The 16,275-nt window shown below is 49.4% G+C and overlaps 1 protein-coding gene across 2 annotated transcripts in view; it reads left to right on the top strand.

The window, feature by feature from the left end:
- Positions 1–16,275, top strand: part of CAPZB (capping actin protein of muscle Z-line subunit beta) — a 67,996-nt gene that overhangs the window by 47,697 nt on the left and 4,024 nt on the right. For both annotated transcript variants that reach the window (XM_082230530.1, XM_082230531.1), the window contains exons 5-7: positions 6,438–6,579; positions 7,425–7,541; positions 13,614–13,679. In XM_082230530.1, the coding sequence (XP_082086656.1) occupies positions 6,438–6,579; positions 7,425–7,541; positions 13,614–13,679 (325 nt within the window). The remainder of the gene's footprint in view (positions 1–6,437; positions 6,580–7,424; positions 7,542–13,613; positions 13,680–16,275) is intronic.

The raw sequence follows: 16,275 nt of genomic DNA, 5'->3' as shown, positions 1-16,275 counted from the left end.
TGGTCAGGGGGATGATGGAAGGCAGAGTGCATCAACATATGGAAGGCCACAGGCTGCCGATCCCTGCAGGAAAAAGGGGAATACCGGAATACAGAGTGCCATAGTGCCTCCCCATGGAAGGTGGAGCAAGCTAGTTTTCTGCTGCTCGGACCTGCTGCTCACTATACGACCCAAGCCACTGAATTCAAATTACAAGAAAGGAGATTCCAACTAAACATTAGGAAGAGCTTTCTGATGGTAAGAGCTGTTTGACTGCCTGGGAAGGTTGTGGGCTCAGCTTCCTTGGAAGATTTTAAATCAAGAGGTTGAATGGCCATCTGCCAGGGATTCTTTAGCTGCGATTCCTGCTTTGTAGGGAGTGGACTGGATGATCCTTGGGGATCCCTTCCAACTCAACAATTCTGTGAAACTGTAGCTGTAGTCTGGGGCGGGCAGTCGGTCTCTGCTTCCTTGCAGTGTAACGCTGAACACTCCCCCCCCTTCCCTTTCCGCCTGCCGCGAGCGCTTTCCCCACCACCTCTCCGCCATCTGTCTCTGGATGTGAATCAAGCATGGCCAAACCTGAGAGACTCAACCAGCAAAGCCTTTTGAAGTGGGTTTATTGCCCTTGGCTCATGGCTCCTAAACCCCTTGTGATGATCTACCTCCCCTGTCTCTGCTCGGGCACAATAATTTGCCACAGCTTTGGCAGCTGGGGCCCCAACGGATTGAATCCAGATGCCACAGCCCCGGAGAAAGTTGGGCTCCTTTCCCTCTCCCCCCCCCCCCAATATTTTCTAGCCAGGTCTTTGCACAAGGGAGTCCAGAGCTGGGTTTGTGTTGCCTGCAAGATTCTTCCTCTTCAGCTTTGACTGACTTTTTAAAGTTAAGCAGCAACACATATACAATGAAAGAAACTCCCCACAGCCAACAGTAACTGCACTTAGCACTTGTGCTGCATCATTTTACACAAACCACACACACACACACACACACACACACACACATGTGTTATTTACTGGTATTGGTGTGCACCCTCTGTTAAGAGCAGTAGTCTTCATTCCCCATTCCCCGAGCTGGGACCCTGCTTCTAACTCAAACATGCATTTGGGGAACTGTTTTTAAATTATTCTTCGCTGTACATTTATACTGTGGAAGTTCTGCTGTTGCAATCCACGTAAAAATCCGCCTTAGACCAAGTTCTGAGGAGCTTAGAATCTAAGATTCATTGCAGGGGTAGGTCAGGGAAGTCCAGGCAACAGTAATCTGACAAGTAATATGCTGTTGCTTCAACTGAATTGGGGCTGAGCATGAAAATTAAAAAATAGATATTACGTGGAAGGAAATGGGAAGAGACTTAGCTAGCCAATTAAAAACCACAAAATGCCCCGCTCGTGGTAGGAGAGGCTCCATTGCCAAAATAGGTGAGTGTCAGATGCCCGCCTTGTGGCTTCCCGCCTTGTAAGCACTGGCCGACTTTGGACGCAATGCTAAGCGCCCCTCTGTTGCGTCTGAATCCGCCCTTTGTTCTTCCAGGGCCGACTGCCTCCCTGTGCAGTCAGAGCTGCCCAGCTGCCGGCCAGATGTGCACTCTTTTAAGCGTACCTGGCATGGAGGATGTACATACCTAACCGGATCGGTATGTTTGCTCGAGGGCTGCTTTTGCACCTGTGTGCCTGCTGGAAAGAATTTGCTGAATACCTGCGCAGGGACCCACAGGCACTGTTTTGGGACGGATTTGCTTAAGTTGCGGGGGAGGTGAAGGAACAACTGGACCGAAGAGGCTTATTTTTCTCTCCCCGTCCTGCTTTTACCATCTGTGGAAAGCTCATGGTGTGTGTGTGTGTGTGTGCGCGCGCGCGCGCGCTGAATGTTACAGAATATATGGTGGTGTTTTGGGGACTCCTATCTAGGCTCTGCCCAGACCCAGCTTTTGCTTGGCAAAGTGGCTGTGCCATTTACCTTCAGATCAGGACAGTGGTACATGGCTTTAATATTTGCATCCTGGTTTTCTGTAATCATAGAAGGGACCATGAGGATCATCTGGTCCAAACCCCTGCAGTGGAGGAATCTTTTGCCCAATGTGGGGCTTGATCTCAAGATCCTGAGATAAAAAGTCTCATGCTATCATGAAATGAAGTAAATGGGATCAAAGCAGCTTACAGTAACAGCATTTATTGATTTTACTTATGTATAGCATTTATATCCCGCCTTTTTCTTCAGGGAGCACAAGGTGGCATACAGTGGTACATTGGGTTACATACGCTTCAGGTTACAGACTCCGCTAACCCAGAAATAGTGCTTCAGGTTAAGGACTTTGCTTCAGGATGGGAACAGAAATTGTGCTCCGGTGGCGCGGCAGCAGCAGGCAGCCCCAGTAGCTAAAGTGGTGCTTCAGGTTAAGAACAGTTTCAGGTTAAGTACAGACCTGGTTTCCCAGGTCCTGGTCTGACATGCTAATTCCACAACACCGGTTGTGTAGATCTCCTGGCCTTGGAAGATGACAAAGGCAATTAGGGAAGGAGATAAAACAAGACTTACAAAAGTAAGCACTGTGTGAGAAAGGGGGTGGAGAGCACTTTTCTCCCTCTCTTGGCCTACTGACAACTCCCCATTTGCACACGTTCAGCACACACGTGCTATTTTCGGCACTGGAAGGGGACAGGGCGGGCTTGCACACCTCCCACTGACTCACATGGTGCCTCAGAATGCAACCCCCACGTAAATGAGGAGTTCCCCTGCTGGATCAGGCCAGTGGCCCACCTGACCCAGCATCCTCTTCTCACAGTGGCCAACCAGATGGCTGTGAGAAACCAAGCAGAATTCAAGCACAAGACCCCCTCGCTTTCTTGTGGTTTCCAGCAACTGCTATTCAGAAGCATTATAAAGGTAAAGGGACCCCTGACCATTAGGTGCAGTCGCGGCCGACTCTGAGGTTGTGGCACTCATCTTGCTTTACTGGCCGAGGGAGCCGGCGTACAGCTTCTGGGTCATGTGGCCAGCATGACTAAGCCGCTTCTGGCGAACCAGAGCAGCGCACAGAAACGCCGTTTACCTTCCCGCCAGAGCGGTACCTATTTATCTACTTGCACTTTGACGTGCTTCCGAACTGCTAGGTTGGCAGGAGCAGGGACTGAACAAGAGCTCACCCCATCGCGGGGATTCGAACCGCCGACCTTCTGATCGGCAAGTCTTAGGCTCTGTGGTTTAACCCACAGCGCCACCTGCGTCCCTATTCAGAAGCATTGCTGTCTCCCAACTGTGGCAGCAGAAGATGGCAATTGTGGCTAGTAGGTAGCCCCTCTCCTCCATGAATTCTGCACTGGGAAAGAAAACCGGAGCCTTCCAACATTTGCAACGGCAGGAAAAAAACCCACCACACTGAGCCAGTGCCGGCACTCAGAGATCAGCGTGGTTCCAAGCCACAGAACAGCAACTTGGCTGGGGGTTTTTTTGAGTTTTTTTGCCTTGCCGGCCACATCCCCCCTGCCCAGCAGGATGGACCTGAGGCACTAGCTCCAGTCAGCTCCAAACCAACTTGAAATAGCATGTTAGTATTTAAAACAATATTAATGCTAGATTTGATTCATTAAAGGTACAAAGGCCGTCCTGAGTGTTTCCATGTGTGCGCTTGTTAGTTCTGGCTGGAAGCATTCCCTCCGACGGCTTTATGTGGTCTCGGACAACGTTTTAGCACGTTCTTAAAATATGCCCGCAAAAGCCTTTATGCAGAATCTCATAAATGTGAAGCGTGTAAAAATTAGAGCGCCTTTCTCTCCCCCCCCCCCCCATTTCATGTCATTAGGATCAAAGTACAGATTTGTAAGGTATGGGGTATTCCTTGTAGTGGACCCCTTCGCCTCCTAATTAATGTCTCGTGCTCCGAACAACCTGGTAAAATGTGTAATTGCAACAAATGGAGAAGGCTGGTTTGGGAGGGAGGCCGTACACCAGGTTTTCCTAAATTTCTGAATAGATTTTGATTGTATGCGTTGTTTTCGGTTTGAAGTGGGAGACAGGCTTCTCTCTTGCGTTCAACGTGGCTTATTTGCGGGGTGGGGAAGAAAGCCTGCTCTCTGTCGGGCTGTAGTTCAGCGATAGAGCCCATCCTTTGTGTGCAGAAGGTCCTGATTTCAATACCTGAAGTCTCCAGGTATGGCTGGGGACGACCTCACCTGAAACTCCGGAGAGCCGCTACCAGTCAGTATAGACAGTATTGGACTCAACAGACTTGCCGTCTGACACCCCAGAAGGCAAATCCCTATGTTTCTATTTAAATTGCCCCTTTATTCTGAACCATGAGGGCTAGAATCCTGCTTTATTTTTAGGGGGAAGTGGTAGAACATCTGCCCTGCATGCAGGTGGTCCCAGGTTGACGGATGTTGTGAATGGCCTCTGCCTGACTCAGTGCAGATATTCTTTGTGCTGACAAGGAGCCTTTTGCTAACTGATCTGCAGTGGTGGTGGGCAGGCTTGCAGGATCTATTTTGACCATTGCAAGCCACACCTAAAAGTTTTGCCGGATTAGACCAAGATGGTTTCATCCTGTCTAGCTCCCTGCAGTGGCCCTCCAGTTGCTTCTGGGAAGGCCAGAAGCAGGAATATGAAGGCAACGCCCCCCCCCCCCACATCATAAAATTTTTATGCAGAGTGTCCCTTTAGGTTTCATGCTTGAGAACATTCAAAGAGCCCTGCTGGATTTGGACCCAGTTGGGATCCAGTACCCTGCATCCCACACTGACCCTAACCAGATGATTCTAGGAAGCCCATAGGCGGAACTTGAGTGTCATAGCCCTCTCTTCCTACCTTCCACAGACACTTCAGACTTGACCAGGCTTTGCACCAGCATCTGGCATCCCAAGGGACGCTGCCTGTGAACATAGAAGTTCAATTTCTCTATCATGGCCTAATAGCCATTGCTAGATCTGCCCTCTGCTTCCACGGCTTTTAAAATCCCTCTTCTTAAAGCCATCTAACAGTCATTGCGGCAAATCCGACAAACTGCGTTGTGTAAAGGGGGGGGAAGGAGTCTTTGTTTTGTTTTACCTCAACCCACCCCCAGACAAACTCCCCAGTTCCAGGGTTTTATATGTGAGAAGGAAAAGTTACTTTTCCACAATGTGCATGAATTAGTATACCCTTATCTTTCCATTCCCCTACCCCAATTTGTTACTGTCCTCAGGAGCAACTCAACAAGCACCCGTTTGTGGGTGGATTCCGTGCTGCCTCGGTTCTGCAGGGTCAGATTCAGACAACCCTTCAGTCCTGACGCCCTCCGTTGTTTGCACTCAGGTTGCCTTGAATGGAGGTGTGGGTGCGTGTGGGTGTTTCCGTGAAGGCTTCAGCATGCGCCAGACAGAGCACCCAGGAATTCTGTTGGCCAGACTTGGCCTGCAGTGTTTAGGGCAGTGTGCAAGAGATACCAGCAAAGGTGTCAACTAGGTCAGCAGAAGAGCAGGTGTGAGAGGCTCACGTACAAAGCAGCTCAAGTGTAGCAGCTTTTGCAGAAAACAAAAACAGAAAAACCTCCCAAACTTTTTGCAGGCACAAGAGAAATGGCATTCACAGTTTGAACCAGCTCTCTGCATTCCACACTGGACGCCAGGTGGAGGAACATTTAAACCCAGTCATGGGACCTCTGTTCTGCAGAGGCTTTCGACTTGGTTGCAAATCTGCAATAAATCAAAATATCGCCTCTCTCTCCCCCCCACACACACACAACGGAGGGCCTGCAGAGCCAGGCTGCCACGTACCTCTTGTTCCCTTTAGTCTTAATTAGGCAACCTCACTGTAAAAAGGTGGGCGGAGGGGAGGAAGAGAGTCTCCCAGCCCACACTGTTTAGCAGCGACGAGAGAAAAGAGAGCTTGGGAAGAACTGAGCTGTAAAAATGCTGGTTTTAAGTTTCAGCTGTGCTCTTTAACAGCTTGTTGCCATTAATTGGAGTCGATGGCATTGTGCAGGTTTGAGTGGGATCCTGACAATGACAGAATGGAGGGAGTTGCCTTCCACTGCACAACTCTTTGCTGAAAAAGGTTCTCCAAGCCGTCCTACGGAGTCAAACTATGGTGGTGGGAGGTTTGCTGAGCACTGAAGCCCCTGCCCACTGGAATCCTTCCTTGCTAACACCCCCCAAAAAAAAGAATTATGGAGATTTCAGGAGGCACAGCTGCATGAGGGCTAGAAACTTTTAAAATAAAAAAAAATAAAAAAGAGATTTTTCAGGAAACTGCTTCACCTGGTCTGTCAATTTACTATCAATTTACACCAGACACTTAGCTGTGCGTCTTTGGAGCTGATCTTTATATACATACATGCATATGCATGCAGAGTGCATATACAAATATATACATACATAGATATTTATAATAAATGGTGATGGCGTGATGATGCTTTGTTCTGCCCTGTTCTGCTCCTAACAAAGCTGATCAGCTGGTCTCTCTCTCTGTTTTCCTTGCAGGTATTTCGAAGGGGGCGTTTCCTCCGTCTACCTCTGGGATCTGGATCACGGATTTGCTGGCGTGATTCTAATTAAGAAAGCTGGCGATGGATCAAAGAAGATCAAGGGGTGCTGGGATTCCATCCATGTGGTGGAAGTTCAGGTACAGTCTCGGTCTCTCTCTCTCAGGCAACTTGCAGTTCCTGAGGAGGGAAGAGAAGTCCTTGTTAAATTCCAGGCGGCTAATGAGTGCAGGTGCTCAGCCAAACAATGCAATATTGTTTCAGGCTCATAAACTCCCCTTGCCACCGCTGCTCTTGATCTCCCCCTCACTGCCTCCCCTCTGCAAACAAAAAACCCCACACACCCTCCTATTAATTTTGGAAAATGCTCCAAAGCCGTTTGGGGGAAAAGGTAAAGTCAGATCAGCAAACCCAAAAACTCTCTTAAAAGCCCGTGAATTGCTGCTGTTTCTCCCCGCAGCTGTCTTTCTATAATTTCAGCCTCCAGGTCTATTTTCCCAGTTGGATTGTTTAAAACAGGCCCTGGGTATTCTGGGGAGACAAGCAGAATTTGACTGGCTACAACTGAAAAAGATGCTCCCAGATTTTAAAAACAACAACAAAAGTATAAAAATGTACCTTTTAAAAGCAGGTGCTTATTAAAAGCCACAGGTACTTGTCCCCGTGACAGGCAACATCCTTCTGGGTCAGCAGATTGATGACTCCCGAGCGCAAAAGAAAAACACATCTTTTCTTGGTTCAATAGAGCCAATTGAAAACCAAAGGCATTCTGGGGGCTTTCAGGAGATGGGCAGGGTAGAGATGCTCTAGCCCATTGGGGGTGGGGGAGGTTGTTGACCCCTTGCAGCCTGCAGGGAAGAAAATAGATGGTGCACCAGCACCAGCGCAACCCTGATACGGGGAGGGGGAAGAGACAGGCGGCTGGCTTTTATTCAATAGCTATCCATTTTCAAGAGAGGTAACTCTTTTCCCCCCTTCCCTCCAGGAGAAATCCAGTGGCCGCACTGCCCATTACAAGCTGACCTCCACAGTGATGCTCTGGCTGCAGACGAACAAAACCGGCTCTGGCACTATGAACCTTGGGGGCAGCCTCACCAGACAGGTACAAGAGCATTCCTTCCTTCCTTCCTTCCTTCCTTCCTTCCTTCCTTCCTTCCTTCCTTCCTTCCTTCCTATTTTTTTGGGGGGAGAAGTGATCTTAACTATGAAACTTGCAAGGAGTCATGAAGTGCATGCTTTGTCGCCCGAGGGTCCCAGGTTCAGTCCCTAGTATCTACAGGTGTGGCTAGGAGAGGCTCCTTGTCTGAAACCCTGGAGAATCGTGACTGACGGGCCCCACTCTGCATAAGGCAGCTTCCAGTGCTACTGTGTCTTAAGTACAGGGCTGTAGCTCAGTGGCAGAGCATTTGCCTGGCATGCAGAAGGTCCCAAAGTTCAATCCCTGGCCTCACCTCCAAGGGTCTGGCTCAGTATAAGGCAGCTTCCTATGTCTTGAAGGAACAGGCGTAGCTCAGCAGTGGAGCACCTGCTTGCATGCAGAAGGTCCCCGGTACAATCTGCGCTGGCATCTCCAGGTGTGGCTGAGAATATCTCCTGCCTTGAAACCCTGGAGAGCCACTGCCAGCCAGTGCAGACTGTACAGAGCTAGATGGATTAACTTGGTATAACTTTCCCTCCCTTGCTGTTACTCGTAGGTATACAAGGAAAGTCCAGAGGGGTCTATCTGGTTGAGCCTCCTGTTGCCCATTCCTGAGTGCCCGCTGGAAAGCCACTTCCCACTAACTTTTCCATATAAATTTTATGAAATTAATTAAATTCAGCCGCCTTCCTGCGCCGACAGGGGTTAGAACAACATCATGGCAGCCACGCTTCTTTTGTATGGAAGTCTTAGGTAGCAGAGGTGAATTTTATGTCAGGGTGTGGGCTCTGCCTTTATTTACACACTCAGACACACAGAGAGAGCATCCTTCCTTCCACAACGGAAGGCCAGGCCATAAATCACTCTGGGCCTCACCCTAACGGGGAGAGCGCTGCTCTGCCTACACTCTGCTGTTGTAGATTTTCACCAGGGTTTCACTTTCAAATTGAGGCCCACCCCGCAGAGCTCCAGGTGTCGTCCTCGGGTGAAGTGGAAGACCAATGGTGGACTTTGTGAGGTGGGGTCGTGGCAGGTGGAAAAGGGGCTTTGCGCCTTCCGCCAGAGGGATCTGAAGTTGCAGCGCGTCACACACTCTGTGCTCAGGCTCTCTGTGCCCCAGTTTCCTGGTGCCGGTGGGTGGGAGGGGGAGAAACTCTCCCCCTGTTTGCCGAGCAAGAGAGGAATTGCTAAAGTAAAGTTGAGATCCGCTGCCCCAGCCAGGGAATTCCTCCTGTTTCTCCATGTGAAAATTCTGGCCTTTCCGTTCCTCTGGTGACTGGATAATAAGACAATGGGTGGTAGGGGAGAATTGGGGAGGGGGCACAGCAGGAGCTGAGAGGGGGCAGGTCTCTAGCCCAGTCACAAGGTGGGTGAGTCACTCCCTCCCCTTTCTGAGGGCGAGAGAGGCAGCTGGAACAACCCAGTTGTGAGATAGTGGAAGAGGAAGTTCATGGCATGCTGTGGGAGGGAAAGAGGGAGGGAGAAATCTTGTTCCTTTTGCCCCCTCAGGTTTTTGCTAGTTATATACTTTAAAAAATAAATACAAAATATAAACACAAACTGGATGGTTATGAGTTGTCTCCAGTTAAGTCCTGCTCAGCATAGACTGTTGAAATTAAGGGACCTTTATGATCCTTGACGATTAGTAACTTCCATTTTAAAAAACAACAACAGCAACAACATAAAATGAGATTTTCAGGGTGTGGCTGTTTGCACCCAGTTACCATGCTTTGGGTTCTATCCTAGTGAATGCCAGTCCTACTCAGAGTAGGCCCTGAGTTGGAAACGGGGGTGCAAAGGAGGTCTGGCAAACAGAAGAGAGGTGGCTTCAAAAATGGGTCTGGAAAGGTAAAAAGGTAGCTTAGCTTTTGCCTGAGGTGGGAAGAGGAAGCTCTAAGGGGTTGATGTTTAAGGAGTGGCAGGGAGGTGGGCATGCTGAGCTAGCAGGGGCACACACCCTTGTGTTTGTGTGTACATACACATGGCCCCTTGGAACACCTGGGCTGCTCAGGAAATACGGGGGGCAGATTCCTTTCAGTGGGGGCCCTTCAGAGCAGTGCCATAATATCTGCACCATACGTGAAAATTTATTTCCAGCTCCTGCGGCTCTTGCCAGCAGGGTGTCCAGGTGTGGGAAGTGGTTCTGTGTGTGAGTGTGTGCGTTTTTGCATGTAGAGAGCGGAAACTCCCAAGGGACTGTGGGCACCCTCCCTTTCCCCCCGCTCCCCATGCTCACAGCAGGGCCCCACAACCTCGCCTTGCAGATTCTGCATTCTCTTCCAGTGCAAAAATCCAAAACAAAACGGAGGCCGTAATCTCTCCCCCGCCATTCCCCAATTTCCCTTTTGTATGTCAAAAACGAACTAGGGCCAGCTAATTGGAGCTGGCGCCTTGCCACCGTGCAGGTCACATCTTGCCTCGGAGGCTCTGACTAAATTACACGCCCCGTCGGGCCCAGCAGACACACTTGGCTTGCGCTGGTCTCTCTCCCCCCCCCCCCCCGGAGCTGGTTTTGCAAGCAGAGGGAGAAAGACCTGCAAGTGCCTCTCTCCTCCCTCTCCTCCACTCCCCCCTGCAAACTTCCCGTCCCGTGGTTCTGGGGGCGCTCCAAACAGCTGGGCGAGAGTCTTCCAGGGACGTTCAGAAGCCTTTTTTGAAACCCCTTTGTTGTCTTGAGCCCACTGGATCAGGCCAGCAAGCCCGCCTAGTCTAGCATCCTCTTCTCACAGTGGCCAACCAGGTGCCCCAATGCAAAGCCCACAAGCAGGACCTGAACACAGGAACCCTCTCCTGCTCCCCTGGTTTCCACCAACTTCCATTCAGAAGTATTTGCTGCCTCCAGCTGCAGAGGCGGAGCATAGCCCTCATGACTAGTAGACACTCATAACACAGTCGTACCTTGGAAGTCGAATGGAATCCATTCTGGAAGTCCGTTCAGCTTCCTAAAATAGTTCGCAAACCGGAACAGTCACTTCCGGGTTTGCGGCGTTCGGGAGCCAAAACGTTCAAGAACTAAGCTGTTCAAAAACCAAGGTACGACTGTACAGTGGTACCTCTGGTGCGAACGGGATCCATTCCAGAGGCCCATTCGCAACATGAAAAGAACGCAACCCGCAGTGGCGCGTCTGCGCACATGCGGGTTGCAATTTGCCGCTTCTGCACATGTGTGTGACGTCATTTTGCTCTTCTGCGCATGCGCGAGCGGTGAAAGCCGGAAGTAACCCTTTCGCCACGGGACGTAACCTGGAAGAACGTAACATGAAGCGGGCGTAACATGAGGTATGACTGTACTAATCGTCCATGAATTTGCCCAGTCCTCATTTAAAGCCATCCAGGTTGGTGGCGACTGCTGCCATCTGCAGGAATGAGTTTCATAGTTTGTCCCTGCGCTAGAGGGGGACGGGGGGGGGGACAACCAAATCTACTTTCTCCATGCCGTGCATGATTTTATAATGAACTTTTCTCACATCGTCTCTTACTTGCATTTGATTTACTGTAAACAAAATGAGCTGGTACCTGCCTGCATGCCCACTTCTCACATGCAGGTGACCCCCAGATTCGCTGTTGCTTAGCTTAGGCTGTGTCTGAATCTACTCCTGCTGTTGCGTGCGTGCTTGTGTTTGTGAGTGTGAAATCATGTTATCTTAGCGCCGGTGCATTAAAGACAACATTGCAATTATCATTAATCTTGTTTTCGTTTGCTTGTGTGCCGCACCTTGATGGCTCCGGAAATGAGTCCGATAAAACTGCTGGTAATAAACCGAGAGGCAAAATTTACACAATGATCTCACACCTCCTGAGTCATGCAAAATGACAGCTTTATGCAGAGTCAGCCCTTAGGGGCATCTAGCTCAGGACCTGTACTGGTAGTTCCCCAAACCTTTTGGGGGCCAACCCTGGTTTCACAAACCGATCCCCACTTCCCACTACACTGAGGTAAAGGGACCCCTGACCATTAAGTCCAGTCGTGGACGACTCTGGGGTTGCGGCTCTCATCTCGCTTTATTGGCCAAGGGAGCTGGCATACAGCTTCCGGGTCATGTGGCCAGCAGGACTAAGCCGCTTCTGGTGAACCAGTGCAGCGCACGGAAACGCCATTTACCTTCCCGCCGGAGCGGTACCTATTTATCTACTTGTATTTTGACGTGCTTTCGAACTGCTAGGTTGGCAGGAGCAGGGACTGAGCAACAGGAGCTCACCCTGTGGCGGGGATTCGAACCGCCGACCTTCTGATCGGCAAGCCCTAGGCTCTGTGGTTTAACCCACAGCACCACCCGTGTCCCTCCCCCTACACTACCCTCCATAAAAAGCATTATTTGGAAAAGCGGTTTGCACAGCCCATGAAGGAAGAAAATACAGTGGTACCTCGGGTTAAGTACTTAATTCGTTCCGGAGGTCCGTACTTAACCTGAAACTGTTCTTAACCTGAAGCACCACTTTAGCTAATGGGGCCTGCTGCTGCGCCCCTGGAGCACGATTTCTGTTCTCATCCTGAAGCAAAGTTCTTAACCTGAAGCACTATTTCTGGGTTAGCAGAGTCTGTAACCTGAAGCGTATGTAACCCGAGGTACCACTGTAACAATAAATTTCTGATTGGTGAACAATTATGAATTGCACACTTATTCAAAATCCAGTTTAAAACTGTTCAGTTTAATGAATGCAACAAAATGGATGAAGTTGATCCAGCGATACCAGCTTTCCAAAGTCTGGCTTCAGCGCCCCCTGCCTCTTAGCATCTCTGTAGGTAATCCCACCTGCCCCCAGGGGGCAGTACTACCCATTGACTGGTGGTGGCTGCCCTGGTATTCAGACCAGGGTCTCTCCCAACTCTACCTGGAGATGTCAGGGATTGAACCTGGGACCTTCTACATGGAAAAGAGAAGTTCTACCACTGAGCTACAGCCCTTTCCTTAAGTAGTTATTGTTATTATTGTTGTTAATTCAATTTGTATATTGCTCTTCATCCATCCATCTGGTCTAGGGAACCGCCTACTAACAGGGCTGGGGAATACCTGACTTTCAACATTGCGATATATCAGCTGCTAAATACCACGATATGCTGATATATCACGATGCTGGAATGCCTACATTGGCTCCCAGTATGTTTCCGAGCACAATTCAAAGGGATGGTGCTGACCTTTAAAGCCCTAAACAGCCTCGGTCCATTATATCTGAAGGAGTGTCTCCACCTCCATTGTTCAGCCCGGACAACTGAGGTCCAGCTCCGAGGGGCATTCTTGTGGTTCCCTTTGCTGCGAGAAGTGAGGCTACAGGGAACCAGGCAGAGGGCCTTCTCGGTAGTGGCGCCTACCCTGTGGAACGCCCTTCCTTCAGATATCAAGGAAATAAACAACTATCTGACTTTTAGAAGACATCTGAAGGCAGCCCTGTTTAGGGAAGGTTTTAATGTTTGATGTTTTATCGTGTTTTTAATATTCTGTTGGGAACCGCCCAGAGTGGCTTGGGAAACCCAGCCAGATGGGCGGGGTATAAATAATAACGTTGTTGTTGTTGTTGTTGGTATAAATAATAACGTCGCTGTTGTTGTTGTTTTGTTGTTGTTGTTGTTGGTATAAATAATAATGTTGTTGTTGGCATAAATAAAAATAATGTTGTTGTTGTTATAAATATTGTTGTTGTTGTATATTGGCTGCTGCTACCCACCTTAGGGGAGGAAGAAGCAGCCAAGATACATAGCCCAGCCCTACACAATGAGTGAGCCCCACTGCCTCTCAGGCTCACATTGAAGCCGGAAGAGCATTGGGGCTTTGTTGAACTGCTCAACATGCTGGGCTTTGGTGGTGGAGGGACTCAGGAGTGGCAGCAGTTTCACTCATGTTATACAGCCAAGTGAAGGCGCCACCGTTCTCTGGTCCTCAAGCCGGTCCTGGGCAATGCATCAAGCAGCCTTCCCTTTCTCTCTATCCCCAGTGTTCTTCCTCCTTCCAGACTCCCAAACAGGTGAGCTCTAACCAGTGTAACCTCTGCGGTGTTGACTTCCCTCTTAACCAGATCTTTCTTCCTTCCCTGTTCCAGATGGAAAAAGACGAGACTGTGAGCGACTCCTCTCCACACATAGCCAACATTGGGCGCTTGGTAGAGGTAGGTTCTGACAAGGTGGGTGGGAAGGGGGTCAAGATTCAGGGTGCCCTCTTCTACCCTGTTGCCGACCCCCCCAGTCTCCCAAGAGGTCGGGGCAGTTGAGTTGAGTCTTCATGTGGGGTGGAAAGCCCCCATTTCCTCCCTGGAGTTCTTCCACCTTCTTACAACACTAGTCTTGCACCTAGCAGCCCATGGGCCAAATCAGCCCAAATTTAACAATTTGCTTACCGCTCTCCTATATGGTGGCTAAATGAAACTTTTTGGCTTCAGCTAACACATCTAGAGCTAGAGCTGGCTATTTTTGCATCTTGTGGAAACTTAAATTCTACTATTTTGTGTACTTTATTTAAATTTTCGAGGTTGTAGCCAATTAAATTATACTTCAGGGTAGGTCTGATGAAATGAACATTAGTCTGGAGGACTAGTAACTTCCATTTTCTAAAAAAGCAAGAAACGAGATCCTTAGAGTATGCCGGTTTGCATCCAGATACCACACTCTGGGTTGTATCCAGCTAAGTTCAACTCAGAGTTGACCTGTTGAAATTAAATTAACAGGGTGGGGAAAACTCTTGATGGCTACTAGCTATGAAGGCTATGCTCTACATCAGGGGTCAGCAAGGTTTACCTCACCTGGGCCAGTTCACTCCCGCAGAGATCGCTCCGTGGGCTGGATCGTGCCTGCGCAGACACTATTTCCGGCATCTGCGCAGACACGATTTTCAGTACCACGAAAGCGAGTCCCCGCTCCATGCTGTGCTGGTTTATTGCAGCGCGCAGGGACTCACCGAGTGGGTGGCTCAGTTTTGGGGCAGCTCATGGGCCGTTTAAGCCATGGGCTGCAGGTTGTCAACCCCTGCTCTACATGCAGAGTTGGAGGCAAAAGTGCTTCTCATCACCTCCGGAGGGGAGCGAGTGCTCTTGTGCTTAGATCCTGTTTTACAGGTATGATGAACTAGCACCCTCTTGGACTCTCTCCCTGGCATGCTAGTTCATCATACCTGTAAAACAACCATGCCCTCCCTCCTTTCTCTCAAAATATATACCTCCCACTGGCTGCTGTTCTTCTAAAGGTCACACCGCCCGGCAAGTAGGCGCCTCCTTTCTCTCCAAAAATGTCAGTGCACCCTGTTAACACCCTGACAAGAATGTCTCTTGGCTGCGTGTCCCTTGGCCTCATCCTGATTGCCAAGGCTGGGGCAGACTTGAAAGCGCAAATGAGACAGAGTAGGAGAGCATCTTGTTCATTTTGGGGAAGCATTGCTTTTTGGGACTCCCAACTTTTTTGTTCGTTTTTGCGTTTAAAAAGATCAGGGGGGAGTCAGGGTGGCACACTTGGCCAGGTTACACACACACCCCTTTCCCATTTTACCTGCTCAATTCCCCTCGGAGGCTGGTTAAGGAGAGAAAGAAAGGCTTGCCCCAGGCATAAATGGCTCAGTGAAGACTCCAATCCAGGTTCCTATGGTTCAGATTCAACACTGTTCATTATACTGCTGTCTCCCTCTTTCTGCTGCCTAGCACAGCCTTCAATGGTTTGCTTGACTGTGGGGATCCAGCTAGACTTAAACCCAACCTCATCTTTGAGGTTGTATAGGTCCCAACCGCACCATGCATTCAAAGCGGTCTCATGCCACTGCCATGGTGTCCCCCAAGGAATCCTGGGAGCCTCTTAAAGGAGCCGAGAGCTACAGTTCCCAGGGAAGAGGGCTTGATTGTTAAACCACTCTGGGAATTGTAGCTCTGCGAGGGGAATAGGGGATCTCCTGACACCTCTCAGCACCCTTAACAGGCTACAGCTCCCAGATTTCTTTGTGGAAAGCCTCGGCTATTGAAAGTGGTACGATACTTTTTAAAATGTGTGGTGCAGATGGACCCACAATTCCTGACTTGTATTGCAGCGGGTGTTTGTTTGCATGGGTGCCTGCTGCCCTCTAGTGGCAGGGATTACAACTTTCTCTCTCTTGTTTTAAAACCTTAATGTTTATTCCTACACATTTGTTTTTCAGTTCCCTTTCTTCTCTCTCATTTATTTTAAACATGCCACATTGGGGTTTATTTTTTCTTGCTGAAGGAAATAAGCCCCATTAAGCCCATCGTCTCCTCAAAATGATTCTGTGGTTTAAACTGGCCTTTTCCCCTTGCCAGTTTAAATGTTTTTTATTTCAGTACAGTGGTACCTCGGGATACATACACTTCATGTTACAGACTCCGCTAACCCAGAAATAGTACTGTACATCCATCCTGCCAGCCATTACAAGGCAAAAAGGAGGGTTTTATTTTTAAGATACAGTGGTACCTCAGGTTAAGAACGTAATTCGTTCTGGAGGTCTGTTCTTAACCTGAAACTGTTCTTAACCTGAAGCACCACTTTAGCTAATGGGGCCTCCTGCTGCTGCTGCTGCTGCTGCTGCACGATTTCTGTTCTCATTCTGAAGCAAAGTTCTTAACCCGAGGTACTATTTCTGGGTTAGTGGAGTCTGTAACCTGAATGTAACCAGAGGTACCACTGTACTTGGATGGGTGTGTGGGCTTCAGTGTGTACCAATGGGATGTCTGAGGGGGCGTCATGCTGCAACGCAGAGCAAAGCAGTTCTGT

Source organism: Podarcis vaucheri (assembly GCF_965113315.1).
Source record: "Podarcis vaucheri genome assembly, chromosome: 7".
Taxonomy (NCBI): domain Eukaryota; kingdom Metazoa; phylum Chordata; class Lepidosauria; order Squamata; family Lacertidae; genus Podarcis; species Podarcis vaucheri.
This window is presented reverse-complemented; position numbering and strand designations above follow the sequence as displayed.